Below are 23,012 nucleotides of genomic sequence, written 5' to 3' on the forward strand. Positions count from 1 at the left end.
CAAATTGCTTAACCAAAATTCAAAACTAAATTTGGGGTCTATATGCTTCATTTGGCGCTACGGTGCACTTGATATGACCTTTCTGCACTCAAGTGCAGATTGCACATAAATCGCTTTTCCCCTCTATATTTTATTATCGGAATGAACCATGGCATCAAATACATACTATTTAAAATGAATAAGATTAAAATTATCATAAAGAAAAATGTTACAATTTCTTCACCTTATAGATATTTTGACCTTTTTGCACGCTATTTTTGATCCATTACCAATTCAACATGTAATGAAATTCTCTAAAAGTCTCAAACTTTTTCTCAAATTATGATAAACTTGTCAGAAAAATCTTAACATTTCAGAAAATAAAACAAAAACTCTGAGTCTATTATGTAAAATTTGAGATATGACATGAAATAAGCCAAAATTGGGATTCATTTTTTCTTGACTTTTATGAAATATAAGTTAAATTTGCCAATATGTGTCGATAAAAATATTGAAAAATTGTAAAATTATGTTTTTCGTAACAAAATGAAGATACCCTTATGCACAAACTATCTGGAAAGTTTGTTTGCACCGAAAGTAAGGAAGCTAAAGTGACGGTACTCTAAAACTAATGAGTTATGAAAAATGTTCATTTTCTCCTTAAAAACCTCCCGCCACAAAATATAGTCCCATACTAAACTCTGTAAATATGTAATTTTTCCTTCACTATTTTATTTAAGATAGTTTAATTGGCATTATAAAATTTGAATTTATGAGTGGAATCAATATATGATGCATAATTTCTAGAATAGGGGTGACCCAAAATGGCTACCCAAAAACAGAGGATCGAACCTCTTTAAATGCTTGGCGGTTTATAAAGCGTAAACTGCCCCAAACCATTTTATATCGTATAAAACAAATATATATTGAATTCATTCCTTAATCAAATAATTTTTTAATCAATCAGAAGAAAGCGCGTTACAACCAGAATTTAAGGTAGCTCGCGGGTTTACCTGCTTGTGAGAAAACCTACCTTGAAAATTTGTCCACGTGATCCATAGGTTTCATAGTTTTATTTCTGAAATTTATTTAAGATTTGTCTGTGCGGTAATAATGTTATCGTGTTTCAAATACAGTGTCATTAATAAAATCAAGCAACGCTATTTCAATGAAATATATAGTAAAATGCACATTTTAACCGAGAAACGCATTACAAAACTATGCTCCAAACTTTTAAACGATTCAGACGAAATTAATCATACTCTACACAAAAACAGAGGAGATAATTATGAATCAATTCATTAAAAAAAATCAGTATGTGTTCTCGGCCAATTTTTGGCAAAAAAACTTTAAAGATTTAAAAGATTTCTCAAAACCTTATATTTTCATTACGACGTTAGCCTGACGTCATCATTTCCTTACTTCTTAGAACACCAAAATTGAAATGCATTTATTGACAAGACTAGCTGTTTAACACATTTTAGAACATGTTAATGCTTATTAGCCATTATTGTGAATGTTATTTAAAAATGCAATTAATGTAAGGCTGTAAAGATACAGAAAATTGCTATTTTTGTTTTTATGAAACTCTGAGTCAATCAATGCAAAAATAAAATGCCAGGCAACTACTGACATTATAAGTAAGTAATCGAATAAAACAGGTATCTCAAGCCAAACGAAATTTAAGAATTTAATCGGTAGTACAGATTACGGAAGTTATAATTGTAAAAAAAAAAGCGAAGTTAATGCATACATTCTATTTTAAAACATGACTTTAAATGGAAGAGTTCTAACGCACACTCATTCTTTATCTTAATAGAACAAAATGTGAAAATGTATGTGACATCTTTAAATTTTCAGCACTTGATATCATAAATCTTTGTATAAACAGTCATAAACCGCATATAAGCTTTTTAAAATATTTTCTTTTATACTTCTAAATATCTCATTTGTCATTTTAAAATAAAATTATGAGTTTACTATGACGGTCAACTCTTTACGTCGATTCCTATAGGCCGAGTACAGAACGAGTACGCACGCTTTCGCGCAGCGTTTCATTTGTATTGTGACGTCATCTTTTTGGTTGGTTGACGCCATGGCGTGATAGTTTCAACTGCAGATATTCAGCGAAAATTGTTGAAAATATCTCGTTTGATGCGTAAAAATAATGTTATATTGTGGAATAAACATTAATGTCTCGAAGTATAAGCTATATTTGGGCTCGGGTCGAAAACGAGAAGAGGGTTCAGCAAGCCTAGCCCTCTGTCACGTTTTCTTAACCCGCCTAAATATAGCTTAATTCATATATTTCAAGACAGTAACCATGTATTTTATATTAATGACCCTTAATATATGATGTTATATATTTTTTTATTACTTGAATATGTCTGAATGTTTTAATAATACTATATAGATCACCTTTTCCGCCTTTGTCAAATAAATAATAGCCATTATCTGACGAATCTGGGAAATAGGGCATACAAAAATCAACTTTGAAAAGACCCCTGGAACAAACCAGGAGGTAAAAGGTTTTTTTTATTTGACCATTTGATGCCTTTTAGCAATAACTTTAATAAGTAGAACAGAAAAAGAAATCCCTAGGGCAGAAGTTTTGAAAAAATGTAAAAAATATGAAAAATTGATACATTTCAAGCAAAATCCCATAGGGTCCTATGTTAAAGATTAACAAACTTTGAGATGACCCCCTAAACAAACGGTGTGGTAAATGTCTTATTTTTTAATCTTAAAATAATAATTATATCAGTAGAAATTCATGTAAAAAGTTTCATCCAAAAATCTAGGGCAGAACAAATTAGACCCAGCCTCGTTAAATGAACAATTTCATGACGTCACAATGATCATGACACGCGCTTGTCGCTTGGCTTATTATCATAAAATCTCGGTAATTTTAACAGTTCTGGAATGATTCGTCGTTTTCAAACGTAAATATAAGTAAAAAAAAAAGCAATATTAAAAAGTTCGCCAGGATACGAAATTGGTTGGTACGTTAACAAATCTTTAAATAATATGAAATTTATATTTATTTCTGAAATAAATAAATCATAAATCATAAATCTTGTATCACAGCGCCGAAACACTAAAATAGTCTCAAGGCAAGTGATTTGAGGTGCGTGGCTGATGAGAGCCGTCCGATATTTTGGCTATTAAAGTATCAGTTTTGAATTTCGCCGCTAGATCTAAACCCGCCAACTTTTAACTTTAAATATTGTCATGTGATTTTGATGATGTCATTACGAAGTTTGTATACCACATAATATAAATATGTTTGTACATGACGTAATGAAAAAAAAGTACATCGCGTAAATATATGTAAAGACGGAACCACATCACATAATTAGAAAAGCACATGCCATAATGATGAATGCGCATGCCATAATGATTACTGCACACGTAATGCAAAATGTACATCACATATTATTATACGTTTATGTTAAATACTGAAATCTAATTGGTTTAGACGCAGTTAATAATCCGTTCTATTACCCTAAGCGTTAGAAACACACTTAGCAACGAGTATCACTATATAAAAAGTGCCTGTTTGGGAGGGTAACAGTTGCAATATATACCCCGAGAAAACCATTGTCAACCGACGCGAAGCAGAGGTTGACAATGGTTTTCGATGGGTGTCGGTTTCAACTGTTACCCTCCCAAACAGGCACTATTTCTTTTATTATACTGAATGTCTTAATTTTAGTGAGATTTTTGGGGAAATGACGTGAATTCTACGGCGAATCGTACGCGCATGATTTAAGCGCATGTAACAAATCATTGTGTTACCGTTGTCAAGTGTGTTGCTTACGCTGAGGGTAATAGAACTCCGTCTTAACCAATAAACAGTATATAACATGAAAGTATAATAAAACGAATTGTTACATGCACTTAAATTATGCGCGTATGGTTCGCCGTAGAATTCATGTCACTTGATTCTTTATAAAAGCAATAAAGTTTTCTTTAAAATTAAGACATTCAGTATAATTAAATAAATAAATAGTGCCTGTTTAGAAGGGTATCAGTTGAAATTGACACCCCTCGAAAACCGTTGTCAACCTCCGTTTCGCGTCGGTTAACAATGGTTTTCGAGGGTGTCAATTTCAACCCTAGCTCCCAAACCTGCACTATTTATACGATCCGTAAACTATAGTTAACAACCGATACACCTAGTTTATCGACTGTGAAACTATGTTTAGCTAATTTTTGTGAATTTGGCGTGCCATATATATGATGCCAAATGCACATCACATAATGATATTACCTTATGCACATGCGATACTAATGAATGCACATCACATTATTGAAGGAGTACACCGCATAATGATAAAAGCACATTTTACAATGATACAAGGACACCAATGAACGATAAAGCACGTTACACAATAACGAAAGCACAAAACGAAAGTAGCTTCCATGATAAGACCATCCAGGCCTCAATTATAACAACTGGCGTGCTAAAAACATATTTTTATATATGCGGTGTTTGCTGTTACGTTAAGATGGCGGACCTCGATATTCTCAAGAGGGACTATCCAGTTTATGAAGGAATTGGTTTACCAAAGATGGCAACATTTTTTGAGGAGAATGTTGAAAAAACGATACAAAATATCCAAGGCTTGAAGCTTGGTCCTGATGCAGTTATTCTGGCCACGTTTCCTCGATCGGGTAATTAATTAAGTCATATTTAGGTCGTCCATCGGAATTTTTTCTGACCGGGAGCTACAGAACTGCAGCTAATTTCGCTTGCAAAAAGCAAATATGAAAGAAATGTTTTTTGATAAGTTATTTTTAATTATTGCATTAGAACAGTTATCATAACTTTTTCAGTTCTTGTTACGATTTCTCTAAGGTACGTTTTCTCTTGGAGAAAATGCACCGGAGTTCATGGGTACGTTTTCTCCGTGTTACGTTTTCTTTAGAGTACAGTTTCTTCTGATACCTCTTTTCACGACATCTAGCGTTACTTAAAGGACAGGTGACACAATCACAAAAACATTGACCAACAAGTTGAATTGTGAGTGGGACACAATTTCTGCAAAATTTTCCTTACTACTCCCATCTGCTTCACAGCTATTGCTGAATTACTGAGCTGATAAGATGCGTGACCCCAATATGCATATCTGAAGCCTCTGAGATCGGAAACCTTCGGTGCGACGTAATAGCCGACACACTGTCCATTCACTGTATCTTTCACCCATAGGGATTTTTAACTTGCTCTTATCTAAAATCTGAAGTCATTAACTTTTGCTCATTGCTATTAAAAGTTTAAGACCAAGTACATAAACAGAGCTATTCTAAGCTTAGAAACCCCATTTCTGTTTCCTCAGCAATTACATGTATGAATAGGAGTAAAAATTGTGACCTGTTCTATTAACTTTTCATTAATCTATGTGCTTCATGTTGGAAAAAAATATGTCAGATGATGGATTTTTAAAAGATAAAAATCATCGAAAACATGGAATCATTGTTTCTAAAGAAAGGATTTTGTTTTGTCAACACATAGTAAGTGATAATGTATAGAGACTTTTCATAACCAGTAATTTCACCAGATCTTAAACCCTAAGTAAACCCTAATTAAGTTAATTGGACTTAATAAAGGATTTTTTTATTTAAGAACTATTACCAGAAATCCTGGTACCTGTAAGCGAATATGTTTGTAAATTTCTTTAGTTCCACAAAATCAGGAGTCTACCTTAATCTCAATACTTATAACCCAAACTACCACTTTTCATAATCAGTAAAGACCGAAACAGTAGTTTTTTAACATAGTATTCAGGTTTTAAAAACGTGTTAATCTCAGACTCCTTGAATTTTATCCAAATGTAATTTGATCTTTCTTTTAATAGTTTATGAAGATCATTTTTTGGTAGTACTTCTGAGTTGTGTATAATTTATTCTCTATTGATCAAACCCAATAAAATAAAAAGCCCAAAAAGGAGCTGTTATGCACACTGATGACTTCTTATATATTGACATTAGATTCAGATGGACAATGAATTATATATTTTTTTACAGCAACACCAGTTGATTCAAATAGTACACAAAAAAGGATTTATATGTGATATACCGGGTAATAAAAATCTAACTCATCGTGCTCCCAGTTGAGTTTTTTTTTTAAGAAAAAAAATATTTAGATTAATATCAACTTATTTGGATCTGCAAGATTGGATAAGTATGCATATTCAAACAATATATTTCAAACTTTACTGAATACTGACAATCTGAACAACTGATTGCCTGTCTGGCTGACAGGATGATAATCTGCTATAAATGATTATCAATCACAGAATCTTCAGATTCATTTTAATTTAATAACTTTTTTCCAATTTCTATTACCACTATCTTATGTACACAAAATTTCTCAAAAACTCCATTACACAATAATACAACATGTAATCTTGGACATTCTATAATCTTACTCCTTTGTTTTCAGGAGAGGGTTCATACACTAAGATTTTCAATAAAATATGCTTTTAATAAATTCACTCTAATCTGATAGTGCTTTATTTCGAAATCATTATTTGCAACACAAATACACTATCTTGTACATGTAAATAAATCCTCGTCCATTGCTCTGTTTACTATGTAGCCGATAGCTGACTATGTCATCTTTGACGAATAACGCACAGGGGTTTCTTATCTCATTAAAGATCGGCAAAACTCGGAGATCTGTTGCAGCTGGGATTTTCAGCACACTTAATTGAGCTGTGTGTTCTTATCTGATGCTAGTCAAATGGAAAAAATGTTATAAACCGATTTATATTTATGAAAGAAAATGTTTTTAGAAGAAAATGATTTTGTGTCACCTGTCCTTTAAAGGACAGGTGACACAATCACAAAAACATTGACCAACAAGTTGAATTGTGAGTGGGACACAATTTCTGCAAAATTTTCCTTACTACTCCCATCTGCTTCACAGCTATTGCTGAATTACTGAGCTGATAAGATGCGTGACCCCAATATGCATATCTGAAGCCTCTGAGATCGGAAACCTTCGGTGCGACGTAATAGCCGACACACTGTCCATTCACTGTATCTTTCACCCATAGGGATTTTTAACTTGCTCTTATCTAAAATCTGAAGTCATTAACTTTTGCTCATTGCTATTAAAAGTTTAAGACCAAGTACATAAACAGAGCTATTCTAAGCTTAGAAACCCCATTTCTGTTTCCTCAGCAATTACATGTATGAATAGGAGTAAAAATTGTGACCTGTTCTATTAACTTTTCATTAATCTATGTGCTTCATGTTGGAAAAAAATATGTCAGATGATGGATTTTTAAAAGATAAAAATCATCGAAAACATGGAATCATTGTTTCTAAAGAAAGGATTTTGTTTTGTCAACACATAGTAAGTGATAATGTATAGAGACTTTTCATAACCAGTAATTTCACCAGATCTTAAACCCTAAGTAAACCCTAATTAAGTTAATTGGACTTAATAAAGGATTTTTTTATTTAAGAACTATTACCAGAAATCCTGGTACCTGTAAGCGAATATGTTTGTAAATTTCTTTAGTTCCACAAAATCAGGAGTCTACCTTAATCTCAATACTTATAACCCAAACTACCACTTTTCATAATCAGTAAAGACCGAAACAGTAGTTTTTTAACATAGTATTCAGGTTTTAAAAACGTGTTAATCTCAGACTCCTTGAATTTTATCCAAATGTAATTTGATCTTTCTTTTAATAGTTTATGAAGATCATTTTTTGGTAGTACTTCTGAGTTGTGTATAATTTATTCTCTATTGATCAAACCCAATAAAATAAAAAGCCCAAAAAGGAGCTGTTATGCACACTGATGACTTCTTATATATTGACATTAGATTCAGATGGACAATGAATTATATATTTTTTTACAGCAACACCAATTGATTCAAATAGTACACAAAAAAGGATTTATATGTGATATACCGGGTAATAAAAATCTAACTCATCGTGCTCCCAGTTGAGTTTTTTTTTTAAGAAAAAAAATATTTAGATTAATATCAACTTATTTGGATCTGCAAGATTGGATAAGTATGCATATTCAAACAATATATTTCAAACTTTACTGAATACTGACAATCTGAACAACTGATTGCCTGTCTGGCTGACAGGATGATAATCTGCTATAAATGATTATCAATCACAGAATCTTCAGATTCATTTTAATTTAATAACTTTTTTCCAATTTCTATTACCACTATCTTATGTACACAAAATTTCTCAAAAACTCCATTACACAATAATACAACATGTAATCTTGGACATTCTATAATCTTACTCCTTTGTTTTCAGGAGAGGGTTCATACACTAAGATTTTCAATAAAATATGCTTTTAATAAATTCACTCTAATCTGATAGTGCTTTATTTCGAAATCATTATTTGCAACACAAATACACTATCTTGTACATGTAAATAAATCCTCGTCCATTGCTCTGTTTACTATGTAGCCGATAGCTGACTATGTCATCTTTGACGAATAACGCACAGGGGTTTCTTATCTCATTAAAGATCGGCAAAACTCGGAGATCTGTTGCAGCTGGGATTTTCAGCACACTTAATTGAGCTGTGTGTTCTTATCTGATGCTAGTCAAATGGAAAAAATGTTATAAACCGATTTATATTTATGAAAGAAAATGTTTTTAGAAGAAAATGATTTTGTGTCACCTGTCCTTTAAGTGAATGGTTTTGCATCGGTAATTGCTTGTTTTGCATCGGTGTCTGTCGATTTTTCATACCATTCTGTTTATTTTGTTTTAAGCATGCTCCGAGACTGTGTGGTATTTTACAATGTTTTTAAAGAATAGTTGTTTGTTTTGCATTAACGTCTTTTTTTTTAACCCTTTCCGCTGCCCATAGGGAACAACATAGACTTAAAATGCATGGCCACTACCATTGAACCTATTAAAGGTTGTGTAGATAGCCTGAGGCACCTTCATAAAAGTCAATAGTACGCCGACGATATTTGTCACTGATTTATGCAGTTGTCCGTCATTGCAGCTATTATTATGCAACATGACGATAACATGAACTTATCTTGTTGTGTACCTCATCATAAAATGTAGATTTCAATTCAAACACTAGTCATTCACATTGACGTAATAAAACTTATCTATTACTTTTGTTTTAACAAATATTAGGATTAAAGTTGGACTCTCGCGATTTAAATTCAAAGAAATTTGATACAAAAAAGCTGGATCATGGAAATTAAGTACTCGCGTTAAATAAAGACTTTATTAATAGTCATGGGATGGACATTGATTTATACATTACTCGATCTGTACTAGAAGAAGTAATAGATTCTAAGGAAATTTTGTTTTATCCCCTCCCTCGGAAAGTGCAAAATAAGTCCCGTCGACATAACGCCTGAATATGTTTTGAAAAATTATAAAACTTCTTACGATGCATACATTTAGGATCCATGCACAAATTTTAAATTTAAGTTGACTGTTAACTTGTTGCCAATTAGAAGTACACCTTCAACGAAACCAAGTTCCAAAGAACATGTGATAAACCATCTTCGCTAGCCAAGTATTTACGATCCACTCTATTCCTAAATCCTTGTCTATTGAAGATGGTGAAAAGCGGATAATTAACGAAAATTGGTTGCGTCGAATTTTAATGTATTCAAAGTACATTTACACTCAAACACATTCAAACAACTCCGATTCTACATCAAGTGAATATTATTTAATCATATAAACAGTTGATATTATATTAACATATGTAAAAGATTTTGTCGTGTTACTGAGTACTTGCAGTCAGAATAAAAGATATGATCTGAGTAGTAATTATAGTCATTTAATTTCAACACTTTACACATTGTAGGAACACACTGGGTGTACGAAATTGTTCACATGCTGCTTAATAAAAAGGCAGAGTATGCTACAAAGTCCAGAGAGGCTGTTTACTTGGAAGGTTTGTCAGACCTTGGTCCTCTGCAGTCTTATAATCAGGTCGTCAGCACACACCTTCCATTCCAGTGGCTACCAAAACAGCACTTGGAGACTGGTGGCAAAATTATTCATGTCATTAGGAACCCGAAAGATGTTGCAGTTTCCTTGTATAAATTCTTGGATTCTTGCAATGCCATACAGAAACCATTTGAAGAGTTCTTATTTGGATATTTTTTAAAAGAAAGTGAGTTGGATATACACCAATCGTTTGAAGGACCTGGGTTCTATATATCATTATATTGCAATAATTGCCCTTTGATGTAAATGAAAATGAATCCTACAATTTATGGCAATACGGATGATTTTACAAACAGGAAGACCAAGAGGAAGTAAACAAAAAAGTTTATACATAAAAAATCAAACAAACAATAATTGTTATATCGCAGTTCTTAATCGTCTTTAATATTTTCCTGAGCAATGTTAAAAATAGATAAACGACTGAGTTTTTACCCCTTTATGCAATGTGATTGTATTTAATATATACTTGTAGACTTGCATTCATAGATTTATGAATCCCCTCTTTAAAATATGTCCGTTTCTTTCTTTCTTTATTTCTTTTTCTTTCATTCCTTCTTTCCTCATATTATGTGTTTCATTTCTTTTATTAAGAGGCGATGTATGGCGGCTGGTTCGATTACAACAAGGCGTTCATCAGAGAGTCGGAAGCGCGAAAAGACCAAATCATCATGTTGCAATACGAAAAGCTGCAAAGAGTAAGCAATAATATGGAAAATACTAGTAGTACGGTTAATTAGAAAAAAAATGTTTATTCATAAAGCAAACATTTATTTCATAGTAGTGAAAAGATGTAGGAGTAAACATATACATGGATAGACAAATTGCCAACTGTTCAATCTAAAATTTCCTACCTTTAATTGACAATTATTTAGAAAACCAAAGTGGCAGATGTTATCAAAGATTATTTTTTAAAATTCTAAATGCTTAGAATTCTCTAATTCTAATGTTGAACTAATTTGAAAGGGTCATGGTCACGATTTTGGCGAACTTCTATTTGTCTGTTTTTATTAATTACAACTAGACTATGACCCGTGCGTGCACAGGTTGACATTGCATACGATATCGGACATTTACGAAATAGATACATCGACACGCCGTATTGTTGATATTTACATAACCATGCTTTAAGCCTACAATAATGCTATTGATTTTACTACACTCTGCTTAGTTAGAATAATCTAACTGTGTCTCGAGAAAGGCCTATACCACAGTTATAATGCCTCCCATATACCATTAATGTAGCCAAAAATTGCAGAATCGCTCCGAAACGATTTTGGAGAAAATTAATGAAGCTACATTGAAAATACTAATAAATCAAATTGTCCATTATAAACCATTTTGAGTCTGTAAATACCTTTCATCTAAAAATTTAATTCATATTAATGAAGAATTCAACACTTTCTCCAGCAACGTTTTTCACGCGCTTCGAGTTGACATTCGTTTAGGGGTTTTTGATATTAAATGCACTGAGTTAGAGTCATCTCCCGTATTTCCTTTGATGAACAGAATATATATATGACAAATTTTCAATGAAAATTTACACGTATTTGTAATATCGTTTCTGAGTTTATCCATGCAAATGTGATATTGTGGAAACAAAAACTAAAGAGCCTCCCGTGATTTAGCGTAAATGTATGCGCATGCGCAAGATTGTAAAATCCGAAAAATCCATATGATTTCCGGATTTTTAAAAGAAATTTTCGTTGATTATTAATTAGCGAAGCTTGATTGAGAAAAAATAAAAACAAATTGGTAATCTTCAAGTGCCAATAATGTTTAAAGTATATAAAACAAATGACAGTACTCTTCTGATTTCTCGGTATTAAAGCCCAAAAATTCGAGTCTATTATTTTAATATAGTAGTATAGATGCTTTATGAATGCAGTTCTAATGATAAAATGAAATTTGAGTCAGTCGCATATTATAAGCAAGATACAAGACTCACAATTCTTTGTCATGTTAACAAAGTTCCTGCACTGTTTTTGTATACATAGGTCAATATACCAAATAAAAAACCTTTTTTAAGCTGATTTTTCTATTTTCTTTTCTTTTTAAGCACAAATAAATCGTTCCTAATGTTTAACACATTCATTTTAGTCTTAAACTGTAATTTTAACTTTAACATTCAAAATGTAATATAAAGCTTCATGTACATAGCAAAAATTTGTAAGCTCTGTAACTCGCTTATAATTCAACGATTGACTCTCAAATTTTGGTTGATTATTTTTATTTATTTTGGTTCATTTTAATAATTACAAATTACTCACTAAAGCATTGTAAACATTAAAAAAAGGAAAAATAATTTTGATCCAAAATGGTGACCATGCCTCTATAAATTTCCGTTGGGTACAGCTGAAGTATATAAAGCTTGTTCAAGGCTTTGCTATGTTAAGAATACTCGTGTAATGTTCTTGTAAACAACTAAGTTGCGGTAAAGATAAATGTAAACAAAATAATGAGTTCTATTTAATGAATACATCTTAAATATCAAATGCAATAAAATGAATTAAAAATAAAGAATGATTTAATTGAAACATTTATCATACGTGTACCCAATGTAAACAAAAAGTATGTCACTACTCTTATTAACATTACATGTACAAAGATTTCTGAGCTCTGTATATACTTTACAACTTAGCTGTTGACATATAAATATGGCTATTCTAAACATTGTAGACAATAATTATCGCAAATAAAAAAAAATACACATTTTGAGCTCATATGAACACCATTTTTAACAGAATACAAAAGAGGAACTCAGAAGATTGGCCGAATTCTTAAACATAAAAGATGCGGATCCATTGCTGCAAGACATAGCAGAAAAGTGTAGCTTTAACAGCCTTAAAACCGCTGAAGAAACATCGCGAAATGATGATACCATGTCGGATATAATGAAATCCATAAATCTGAAGAACAATCCCACCGTATATAGAAAAGGTGAGAAAGAAAACCGTATATCTAGGGGTTTTTCGCGTGTCAGACACTTTGCAAAATTGCAGTTTATATGTGACTTTAATTTGCATGTCAGTTTCACGATTTTAAAACTTTCTTAATTTTTACCGGATACAGTTTCTGCATATTGTATTTTAAGAATGCTAAAATGATTTCAAAACAGCGAAAATTAGATATTTGAAAATAATAACCAGATATATGATATATTTTCATGCATTCATAAGAATGTACAAATGTATCTTTTTAAACATAATTATTGGTTTTTAGTTTATTGGTAAATTTAATATGACAATGACAATGTGCAATATTTTAACTAATTCTTCTGAGAAAAAAAAAACGAAGTCATCAGCTCATAAATGTTTACATCAAAAACCAAGATTCCCGTATGTGAAAATATATTTTTATCTCTATTTCAATTAATTTTTACACAATTAAATCAACCAAGCACTGAAAACTGACAAATTTAATTTTCAGGTAAAATTGGAGACTGGAAGAATCATTTCACAGTAGCAATGAGCGAAACATTTGACAAGACATACGCAGATAACATGAGAAATGTAGCATTGGATATCGATTTTGTCTAGTGTTAAATTTAAAAAACGGAACACATAACATTCGTTCTATATTTTCATATCTATGCATTATAACCTCCAATGTTTTGGCTATATTTGTCCATACTTAGTTATTAGTCTATATCTGTAATATTACGCATTGGGATATCACACACTGTTTACAACTCAACAGTGTATGATAAAAAAGACAATTAGAATTCTATATCAACATCGAAGTTCGAGGCTTTACTAGAAATTAATAATTAAGTAACATCGGTAAAAGGGACGGCAACGTATTGAATTTCACCCTCATACATTGGAACTCTTGTTTCTGGTTGATCAACGTCACACAATAAATTGGATCCAAAGTATTAATCAGCGGTATAGAACCCATGTTATCTACAAAAATAAACATTTGAAAGAACGTACATCAAGCGTGTTTTAAATCATTTTTTTTTTTACTGTTTTGCTACTTAAAGTCTGCCCCAAATATAAAATGAAATATTTATGCAGCACATTTGGCATATTTCAAAAAATAAAAATACACAAGTGAGAGAATTGCAATCGAAATTGATATATCCAAGTTATTTTAAATGACATATTGTCAATTTTCACTGGAACGAAAGAAGATTTCTTACGGAGAAAGCGATCCCGTGTCGATATGGGGCATTCGGCAGATTATTTTTACTGTTTGTGCACACATTGCGCATTGCACTACTTTATTTACTATACAATGGTAACTTCATGTAAATCTTTAGATACATGTAGATTACTATAAATATTATTCGATTGCGTTTGCCTTAAAAGTAAAACATCTATACAGTTACATAACAAATGAATCAAATCACGATTTTCTTTACATGTGGAAGAATATTTTTCTGGATTGCTGCAAAACAGTACCAATGGTTTTACTGATTGTTTATATTTCACCTCAAATAATTGAAATTACAGTAAATACAGAATGATCGAAGCACAGTTAATGAGTAATGCCAGTGCTGATATGAAACCCACTCTAGATTTACCTACTCTGAATTGAAACCTTCACCCTCCCCCAAAACAATTTCAGTGCACCACTGTGCTCTCCTATAAAACGTAAATGGATTCAGAAAATTAAATCAGTGGTTAAGAATACTGTAAACGTATTATATTTGGTTGTGTATTCTATTTAGCGTTTTTGGCGGAAAACGGCGTCCGCTAAATCAAGTACATCGCCAAATGTAAAATATTTAAGTAGATAAAAAGTTACGTTTAGAAATGCGCTAAATCAAATCTACGGTAACCTGTCCAAAAATCATATTGCGCCAAATATCGTACACGCTAAATATAATTCGTTAACAGTACTATCTCTGTGTTTTATGATGCCTACAGCGTTAGCTCGCCTATCCTTTAAAGGGGCATGGTCACGATTTTGGTCAAATTCTATTCTTATGCTTTTATTATTCACAATGCTTTAGAAATGCATTTCTAATGATCAAATAAAATTTGTCAGTCATTCGTAGAATTACAAGCAAGATACCGGGCTCACAATTCGTTGTCATGTAAACAAGGCTCGTGACCTGCTTTTGAATACATAGGTTCAATATGCCAGTAAAAAAATTCCAGCTTATTTGTTTATCTTTTTATTTATTTTAAGCAGAAATTAACAGTCCTTAACGTTTAAAACATTCGTTTTAGGTTTAAAACTGAAATTTTTTACTTCAACGTTCAAAATGTAAACAAACGCTTTGTTTGCATAGCAAAGAATTTCAAGCCCTGTAACTCGCTTATAAATCAACAAATGACAATCAAATTTTGGTTGCCTATGAAAAATGCCTTTCTGAAGCATTCGTTGTTAATATTAAAATCGGAAAAATAATTTTTGACCAAAGTCGTGAATATGCTCCTTTAAAAGATAAACTTTTTATGGGAAATGTTGACATCTTTTCTGTATTTGGTAGAATACCTAGCACGATTTATCAACTTTAATCTTGGTTGCAATGCAAAATTATCCCCGTAGACTTTTTATTCTAAACCATGTAATCAAAACTAATAAGCTTAGATCACGTTTTAAAAGAGTTTTTTTCTTCAAACTATTGAATGAGTATCGTTTAAAAATGAGGTATTTACAAATAACATTCAGCATAATTATGTCTTCTTGTTGACAATATTTTCACTTATGCTCTTTATTACGGAATAATAAATAGATAATCCATAGATGACTGTGCTTTTTGTGTAATAACTTATTAACTGTCCTCCCAACGGTCAATTTCCAAAACAAAATTTTAATGACTTGTCAATATTGAAAGTATAATGACATTTTGAAATAATTTGAAAAATTAGTCATATTATGAGATTGAATCAAACCAAAGAAAATTGCCATGCACTCAAGTGATATAAGTGTAGACTCATTTTCATTTCTGGGCATTCTGTTTGCAAAAATATTGTTGGCAAATTAAGTTCGATGACGCGGGCTGGAGGTTCTCTAATGGAACGTCATCGCATACTGGGTTTTGCTCTGCACATCAAAAGACATTGACAGAACTGTGTGATTTAAAAGTCATATTGAGAACATAATTTCTTTAATTTAATATATTGTCATTTAAAAAATCAGTTGACTAAAACTGATTTTTGACCTTGCAAAGAGGGAGTGCGACTTTCAAATCAGCGATAAAGTATATTTCAAATGAATGCATCAATCTGTTAATAAAAGAAACATGCCAACGCATCACAAACTAACAGGACATGCACGTAAAAAAAAATACAAATGCCGTAAATAAAACAACCCAATACATTTACATACCCTTCACCGGTTGTGAAATCCAGTTTTGCAATCAGGTTAAAAAAAACGAACTACATGTCTATATCTGCGTGCTTGGGAAAAGTAGTAACATATGCCTATAGCTGGATCAGTGATAAGTCGTGTACAGATTAAGATAAAGATGGAGGATATAGATGTTTATTCCTTTGAATGTCCTGTTTAAGAAGGAGTTAGTTTACCCAAATTGGTGAAACTTTTTGAAAATTCTGGAAAAGTGATACAAAATATCGAAGACTTTGACACTCTGTCTGGATGCAGTGATACTGGCTTCGTACCCTAAGGCAGGTAATTCTTACTTTAGTCCAGTCTTATTCAAAAGCAATTAATCAGCAATTATTTATTTAATATTGAATACTATAAAACAAATCTTAAGATGAAATCACATCTTCAAAAACCAAGGATTGGTCACGTGATCAAATCTCATATGGCCCAAAGGGCTTTAAAATAGATTTGATCACGTATAAACCCGTATTTATATTTAAAAATGACAATAACAAACCGTGAACCATCTCAAAAATCCAAAAAAAAAACCAACGAAATACAAACTCAAAGCAGAGCAACACGGACCTCCAAATAGATAGAGGTAGGCCCAGGTGCCTAGGAGGAGTGAGCATCCTCTGCTGACCGGTCACACACCTGCCGTGTCGTAATCGGGAAAAAAATCGGAAAAGTTCATAGACAATTAGGTGATTAATTATGGTCTAACAATTAGTATGAAAACCGTCAGTCAGCATGCGACCCAGTGGAAGATTGTATTTGCTTACAAGGTCGTTGTATCGACCATAAAACTTCCAAAAGGATGACTTCAAGCGAGACTGTTGATAGTCCTGTTTTATCAACTTGAAAAACAATTAATTTTTTTTTACAATTAGTAGAAATTTTAAAAAATCCAGATTTTCAACGTCCACTCAGAAAATAACGGTGGGGATAAATGCGGAACATCACTACTTCTATCAAAGTAATCCGGTCGGCCATTACTTTTTAAAGTTGAAAACACAGTGATTAAAGACGGACTTGTCGAGAATTTCTGAAGACATGGTGGTGCTGACTGAAGAATTACATGAAGCGTCGAAGGATGGCATTTCTGTCGAATTCCCTTCGACTTCTTCTCGTGGAACAACAGAGAGAGATGCAGATGGAGCACGTGTTGTGGCGATTGATATTGCAGGTGAGCTGCACAAAAGGTTGGCGAATTTGCGATTGTTGTTTTGACTAGGGTTTGTTACATTCGAAAAACATGAACTTACTGAGCGTTTTTGTTCGTCTGACAGATGAAGATTGTATGTCTCAAGAGAGGCCTCACAACGGTGGCCACTTATAAACATTATTTGACGTGATTCGAACCCCTGATCATTCATGGCTGTTGCGCGCAGACAATGAGGTGTGTAGTTTTTCATGCATTTGGATGCAAATGTCAGACATAGAGCCACTGAATAATCTCTTTGCTAAAGGTTTTGATGTGTACCAGAGATCTGCAATGCATCTTTGAAACGAGATTTAATTGAACAAACTAAGAGCACTGTTCTCTGTCTTAGAGAGTAGAAGAAAAAGCAAATTTACTAAACAGATCTTACTCTCATCAACCTCATAGATTCTCTTTCCAGATGGAGCTTTCTTTTATCGAATACCCCCTGGAAGTTTTTCTGTTGTATTTCGTGGCAAAGAGTTACATACTGGCGATTTTTCTCGCCCTTTTGAAAAAGAAACGAGTCTGTTCGTAGTTGATGGTGAAACTCTAACCCACGAGTAACAAGATGTATAGACGAGTAATATCACACACATTGTCGAAGAACAATTGGATTATAAGGAGCGGAATGGAAGTAAGTAGTAATTTGTTTAAGGTCTTCAGAATGAGTGACAGATTTGTGGTTGGTAACTTGATGCACCAGTTTTCATTATTGCTTTGAGCATTCAGTCCAATGTAAGGTCCAATGTATGGTTCGCTGATTTGAATTCCTTGTCCCAAACAATATCCATGGACCTTCTTATGTCTTGGAGGGCCCGATCGATTGCGGAACGGATAGATTTCAAAGAATTTAATGGTAATTTGTACATCTGTCAGTTTTTCTGATCTTTTGGAAGTTGATATGGGTTGGCTTCGCAATAAAATCATACACCATATCATGAATTATACTATTAGATGCACGTTAACAAACTATTTTCTGTTATATTACGTAAACAATCAATGGATATATGTTTATAGTAAAACAATTCGTCACGACTCGATACAGTATGTAGTGATTCGTAAATAAACAACGCATTGATAAGGCATTATGAATGATCATAAACACTAGAGGTAGGTAGCAAATATTGTAAATACTTACACCGTGGCGAACCAAAGTAGTGTGACATTGCTAACAGCGTCTGACTAGCGTGTTGTAACGGGAAAAAGTGATGCAAAAATCGTGCACACCTCTTAATAAAGAAGAGTTCTAACCTTTCTAATAAATTGTACATGAACTGATTTGTACAAAAACGATATTTATAAAACAAGTAACAACACACTCCCCGCCTGATATCTGTAAGATATCACTATTACACATATTGAAAATAAAAATCAAATCAAATCAGATTGAACAATACATGAATGGAGTTTGCCTCATGACAATGAAATAAATGATAGAAAAGTACCACATGTACTAACTGTGAGACTCACAAAACAAAATTCCTACACAGCTAACAGTGTAATCACTACACAAATTGGTCTGACTAGAATAAAAAACAGGTTTGTCGTTTCTTAAAACTTTATCTGAATTTTCCAAACTAAAGCATCATCACTCTGAAATGTTTTCTGCACAACTGACATGGGCCAACGGTTTCTTGTACTGTCCTCTTTCACCAACACGACGTCGCCTTCCTGGATGTTCGTCTCTTCACTCTTCCATTTCCTGTGCGGCTGAAGTAAGTGGAGGTAGTCAGATTCCCACTTCTTCCAGAACTGGTTCGCGAGACCTTCCACACGTTTCCACTCCGATCTTAGCATGTCTTTTACACTGATGTCACCAAACTCGGGGCAGTCGAAATCAGAAGAATGTTTCTGTGTCAACAGTGCGTTGGGTGTTAGCACAAACGGATTATCAGGGTCGGATGACACAGTCGTCAATGGTCGGGAGTTGATGATCGTGGTTATCTGCCATTAAGGTGCAGAGAACGTCATGAGTAACATTCCGGTTACTTGGTTCCATTAGCATGGCGTCTAGGATCCTTCGTACGAGCCCAATCATCCTTTCCCAAGCGCCTACAAAGTGTGATGAATGTGGGGGATTGAATATCCACTTTGTCCCAGAATCGTATAAGAACTTCTTCAATGTGTCGTCTTCAACGCTGACGGTATCAATTTTCAGGTCGTCTGTTGCTCCAATGAAATTGGTACCTCTGTCCGACCGAAATATCTTTAACTTTCCCTCATATACTGGTATATCGGCGCGCTGCATTGATGAATGCTGACGAATTAACGAATCAACTACCTCTATGTGAATCGCTATCGTCACTAAACATGTAAATAAAACACCCCATCGATGGAGGATGCACTCCCTCCTCGTGTTTTTCTAGTGACGACCTGACAGGGGCAAAAGACGTCAACATCGACGTTGGTAAATGAAGGTGCAGGTTCAATCCGGTCAGCTGGGAGGTCAGCCATTTTCTGTGTCGCAATATTTCCTCTCAGCTTGTCGGGTATGGATACATCTTGGAGATCGGACAGCATCCTTTTCCATGTCTGCCATTTCTGTCCTTCGATATCGATGAGTGGCTCGTCCCATCCGGTGCTTCCGACTGTCAGCTGGCCTAGTATCAGCTTCCCTTCTATCGTCACCGGTGCGGCAAATCCTAAGGGATCGTAGATACTGTTTATCACGGATAATACTCCACGACGAGTCAGGGGTTTCTCTTCGCTGGAGATCTGGTAGGTAAATCTATTAAGGTTCATGTTCCAGTAGGGTCCAAAGCTCCTTTGTACAGGTAAGTCAGCTGATAATTCTAGGCTCTTCAGTTCCTTTGACAGATCGTCTGGATCTAATTCTCATACGACATTCTTGCTGTTTGAAGCAATCTTATGCAGACGTAAATTACCATGAACAGCTAAGGCATGTTGAATTCGTTTCATCAGGTCTACTGCTTGTTTTTCGGTGGGTACAGATATCAAACCGTCGTCTACATAGAAGTGTTTCAGAGCAAAGTCTGTGATATCTGGTCCAAAGGAATTTTTAGCGTCTAATGCAGTTCTGTGTAGACCGTACGTGGCTATGAAGGGCGACGGCTTATTTCCAAACACGTGGACCCTCATTTTATGCTCTATCAGGTCTTCATTGAAGTCATTGTTTCGGAACCAGAAGAAGCGCAAGTAGTTTCTATGATCGGGTCTAACATAGAAACAATGAGACATTTGCTGTATGTCGGCTGTTATGGCCACTGGATCCTTTCGGAATCTAATGAGCACTCCGAGCAGACTGTTGTTCAAATCTGGGCCAGACATCAAGACATCGTTCAAAGAGAGTCCACGAAAGGTAGCCGAAGAGTCGAACACTCATCTTATCTGGTCTGGCTTGCGAGGGTGATATACGCCGAAGACAGGTAGATACCATACTTCTTCCCCCTCGCCAACAGGTGGCGCTACCTCGACATGCGTATGATCAAAGAGTTTCTGCATGAAATCGATAAAATGTTTCTGTTTTACAGGATCCCTCTTAATACTAAGATCGAATCTGCTGACTCTGTCCAAAGCCATGGAACGGTTATTTAGTAAACGTGGGCGCTGGCTCTTTAACGGTAGTGGGGCCTCCCAGTTACCGTCTGAGTTCTTTCTGAAGTTTCTTTCCATTTCCTCTAGAAGGATTCTATCTTCTGTAGATAATCCTGGCTTATTGTCGTCAGGAGTAAGTAAAAATGTCTTATCAATATCCAGAAGTTGCTTGGTAAAACTATTTGGCATAGGGAAATCTTTAATCACGAGTTGGTTTTCGCAAGGTTGTATTAAGGATGGTTGTCCATTGGATAATACAAAAGACTTGTATACATTGACGTCACTACTTTGATGCTGAAATCCAAGGCACACGTCACTAACCACAGTTCATCCTAACGGGGATCGAAGTCCAATCGGTGCATCGGAATGGCTTGTTTTCTGATCAAGAATGCGGTGTACATCAGTACGTTTCTGCCGATGAGCAACAAGATTTGTCACTGGTCATCGAAGCGGTCAAGCTCAATGTCACTAAGATGTGGATGATATCTCGTGACATCCGGCGATGGAATATCTTGGCTGTTGTTTGGTATATTGTCACATTCAATGAGAATAGGTAAGTCTATGCGCACATGGCGACCGCAGGATTCCATCACAAATCCTGAGAGTTTTTCCATTGCATGAGTTCATGATGTATTCATCAGGTGGTGAACAAATCTTGAACATGCCGAATAACGAACTTCTGGCAAGAGATCGATTGCTTTGGTCATCGAGAATTATGTACATTTTCACTAGGGTCCTTGGATTTTTGCTATGATGCACAAACACATGTAAGATTTTGGCATACGACTTCCCGTAGGTAATATTTCCGCAGATCTCGGTGCATGAGGACTCTACCACAAGTGCATCGGATGTAGTTCTGTAGGTGTTTCTCCCTCAATGAGGAGTTCTCTCCCTGCCATGAACTTTAGAGGGGGTGTCTCCATGCATAACTGTCACATGCTTGTCACTATCACAAATGGTACACCTAATCTTTTCCTTACAATGTCTGCTTTTATGCATGAAGTCACAACACTTTAAGCACAACCCCTTTTCTCTGAGAAGAGCCTTCCGGGCCTCTAATGGTTTAGTCTGGTATGCGCGGCACTCACTTAGACGATGGCTTGTTCCGTGAATGGCACATACTGTGTTGTCCCTCGAATCTAAGGAAATTTCTGTCCTTGCAGTGGAAATTTGAGTCTTAACAGCTAAGGGAGACTAGCGAATGAACTTCTGCGGTGTGCTCATAGTTTCGGTGAAGGAGAAACTTGGGTCATTCCTGACGCGACTCATTTCCCTTTCAAAGTCAACAAAAAACTTGGAACGGTGGAAAGCACTGCTTGGTCTCTTTGCAGTTGTAGGCTCTTGAGATCCACTTTTCCCCATGTTGTGAGGTAGCTTTTCTATGATTGGATTTATTCCAACTGAAGAGTCGAAATATGCTAGAAGTGGCTCGTATGCTGCCTGTTCCTTTAAACTTAGAATTTCTGTAAGTAAATCAGCAAGTTCAAAATGTTTCTGTGTATCCTTGATATTTCGGGTGCAACATATCTTTGGTCCAACCTCTCCCATAGGAGACGCAGAACGTTCAACGGGTTGTCTGCATTGACAGCCCGGATACTCAAGGCATATGAGCTGGATTCTGGCCTTAGCCACTTTACCAAAATGTCAAGTTGCTCAAAAACAGAAACTTGTAAGTCAGTGAGGACATTTTTGAAACTTGATTTCCACACGAAATAGGATTCTGGTTTATCACAAAATTGATAGTCTAGACATTAACAGTTCTCTCACTAAGAGGAATTTGGAAATATCAGGAAATATTGGAATGTTTGGGCGCCTGACAGGTGGTATCTCTGCGTAGGTTGTAGCTGGTGTTTGCGGGGGTAGATCTGGTTCAAGAAGGTCACAATACGTTTCTACTGGGTTATTGGTCAGAATTGAACGGTGCCAGTCGTTCATCTCATGGGTAGCATGAGATACTGGCCGTGGTTCGGATTGTAGTCTGTGTGTAGCGTTTTGTGGAACAACGGATGCGTCTGGGA

The 23,012-nt window shown here is 34.5% G+C and overlaps 1 protein-coding gene across 1 annotated transcript; it reads left to right on the forward strand.

The window, feature by feature from the left end:
* Positions 1-4,379: 4,379 nt before the first annotated feature.
* On the forward strand, positions 4,380-13,886 carry LOC105326134 (sulfotransferase 1E1). Its single transcript, XM_011440434.4, has 5 exons — positions 4,380-4,656; positions 9,808-10,119; positions 10,545-10,648; positions 12,695-12,890; positions 13,380-13,886. The coding sequence occupies exons 1-5, from the start codon at positions 4,491-4,493 to the stop codon at positions 13,487-13,489; spliced, it is 888 nt and encodes a 295-aa protein (XP_011438736.3). The 5' UTR covers positions 4,380-4,490; the 3' UTR covers positions 13,490-13,886.
* Positions 13,887-23,012: the final 9,126 nt, after the last annotated feature.

The sequence above is a fragment of the Magallana gigas genome, chromosome 8 (assembly GCF_963853765.1).
Source record: "Magallana gigas chromosome 8, xbMagGiga1.1, whole genome shotgun sequence".
Classification (NCBI taxonomy): domain Eukaryota; kingdom Metazoa; phylum Mollusca; class Bivalvia; order Ostreida; family Ostreidae; genus Magallana; species Magallana gigas.

Coding starts and splice junctions, on each gene's coding strand:
- LOC105326134 (XM_011440434.4), top strand. CDS start 4,491: ATGGCGGACCTCGATATTCTCAAGAGGGACTATCCAGTTTATGAAGGA. Junction 10,120..10,544: donor TGGATATTTTTTAAAAGAAA/GTGAGTTGGATA, acceptor TCTTTTATTAAG/AGGCGATGTATGGCGGCTGG. Junction 12,891..13,379: donor TCCCACCGTATATAGAAAAG/GTGAGAAAGAAA, acceptor TTTAATTTTCAG/GTAAAATTGGAGACTGGAAG.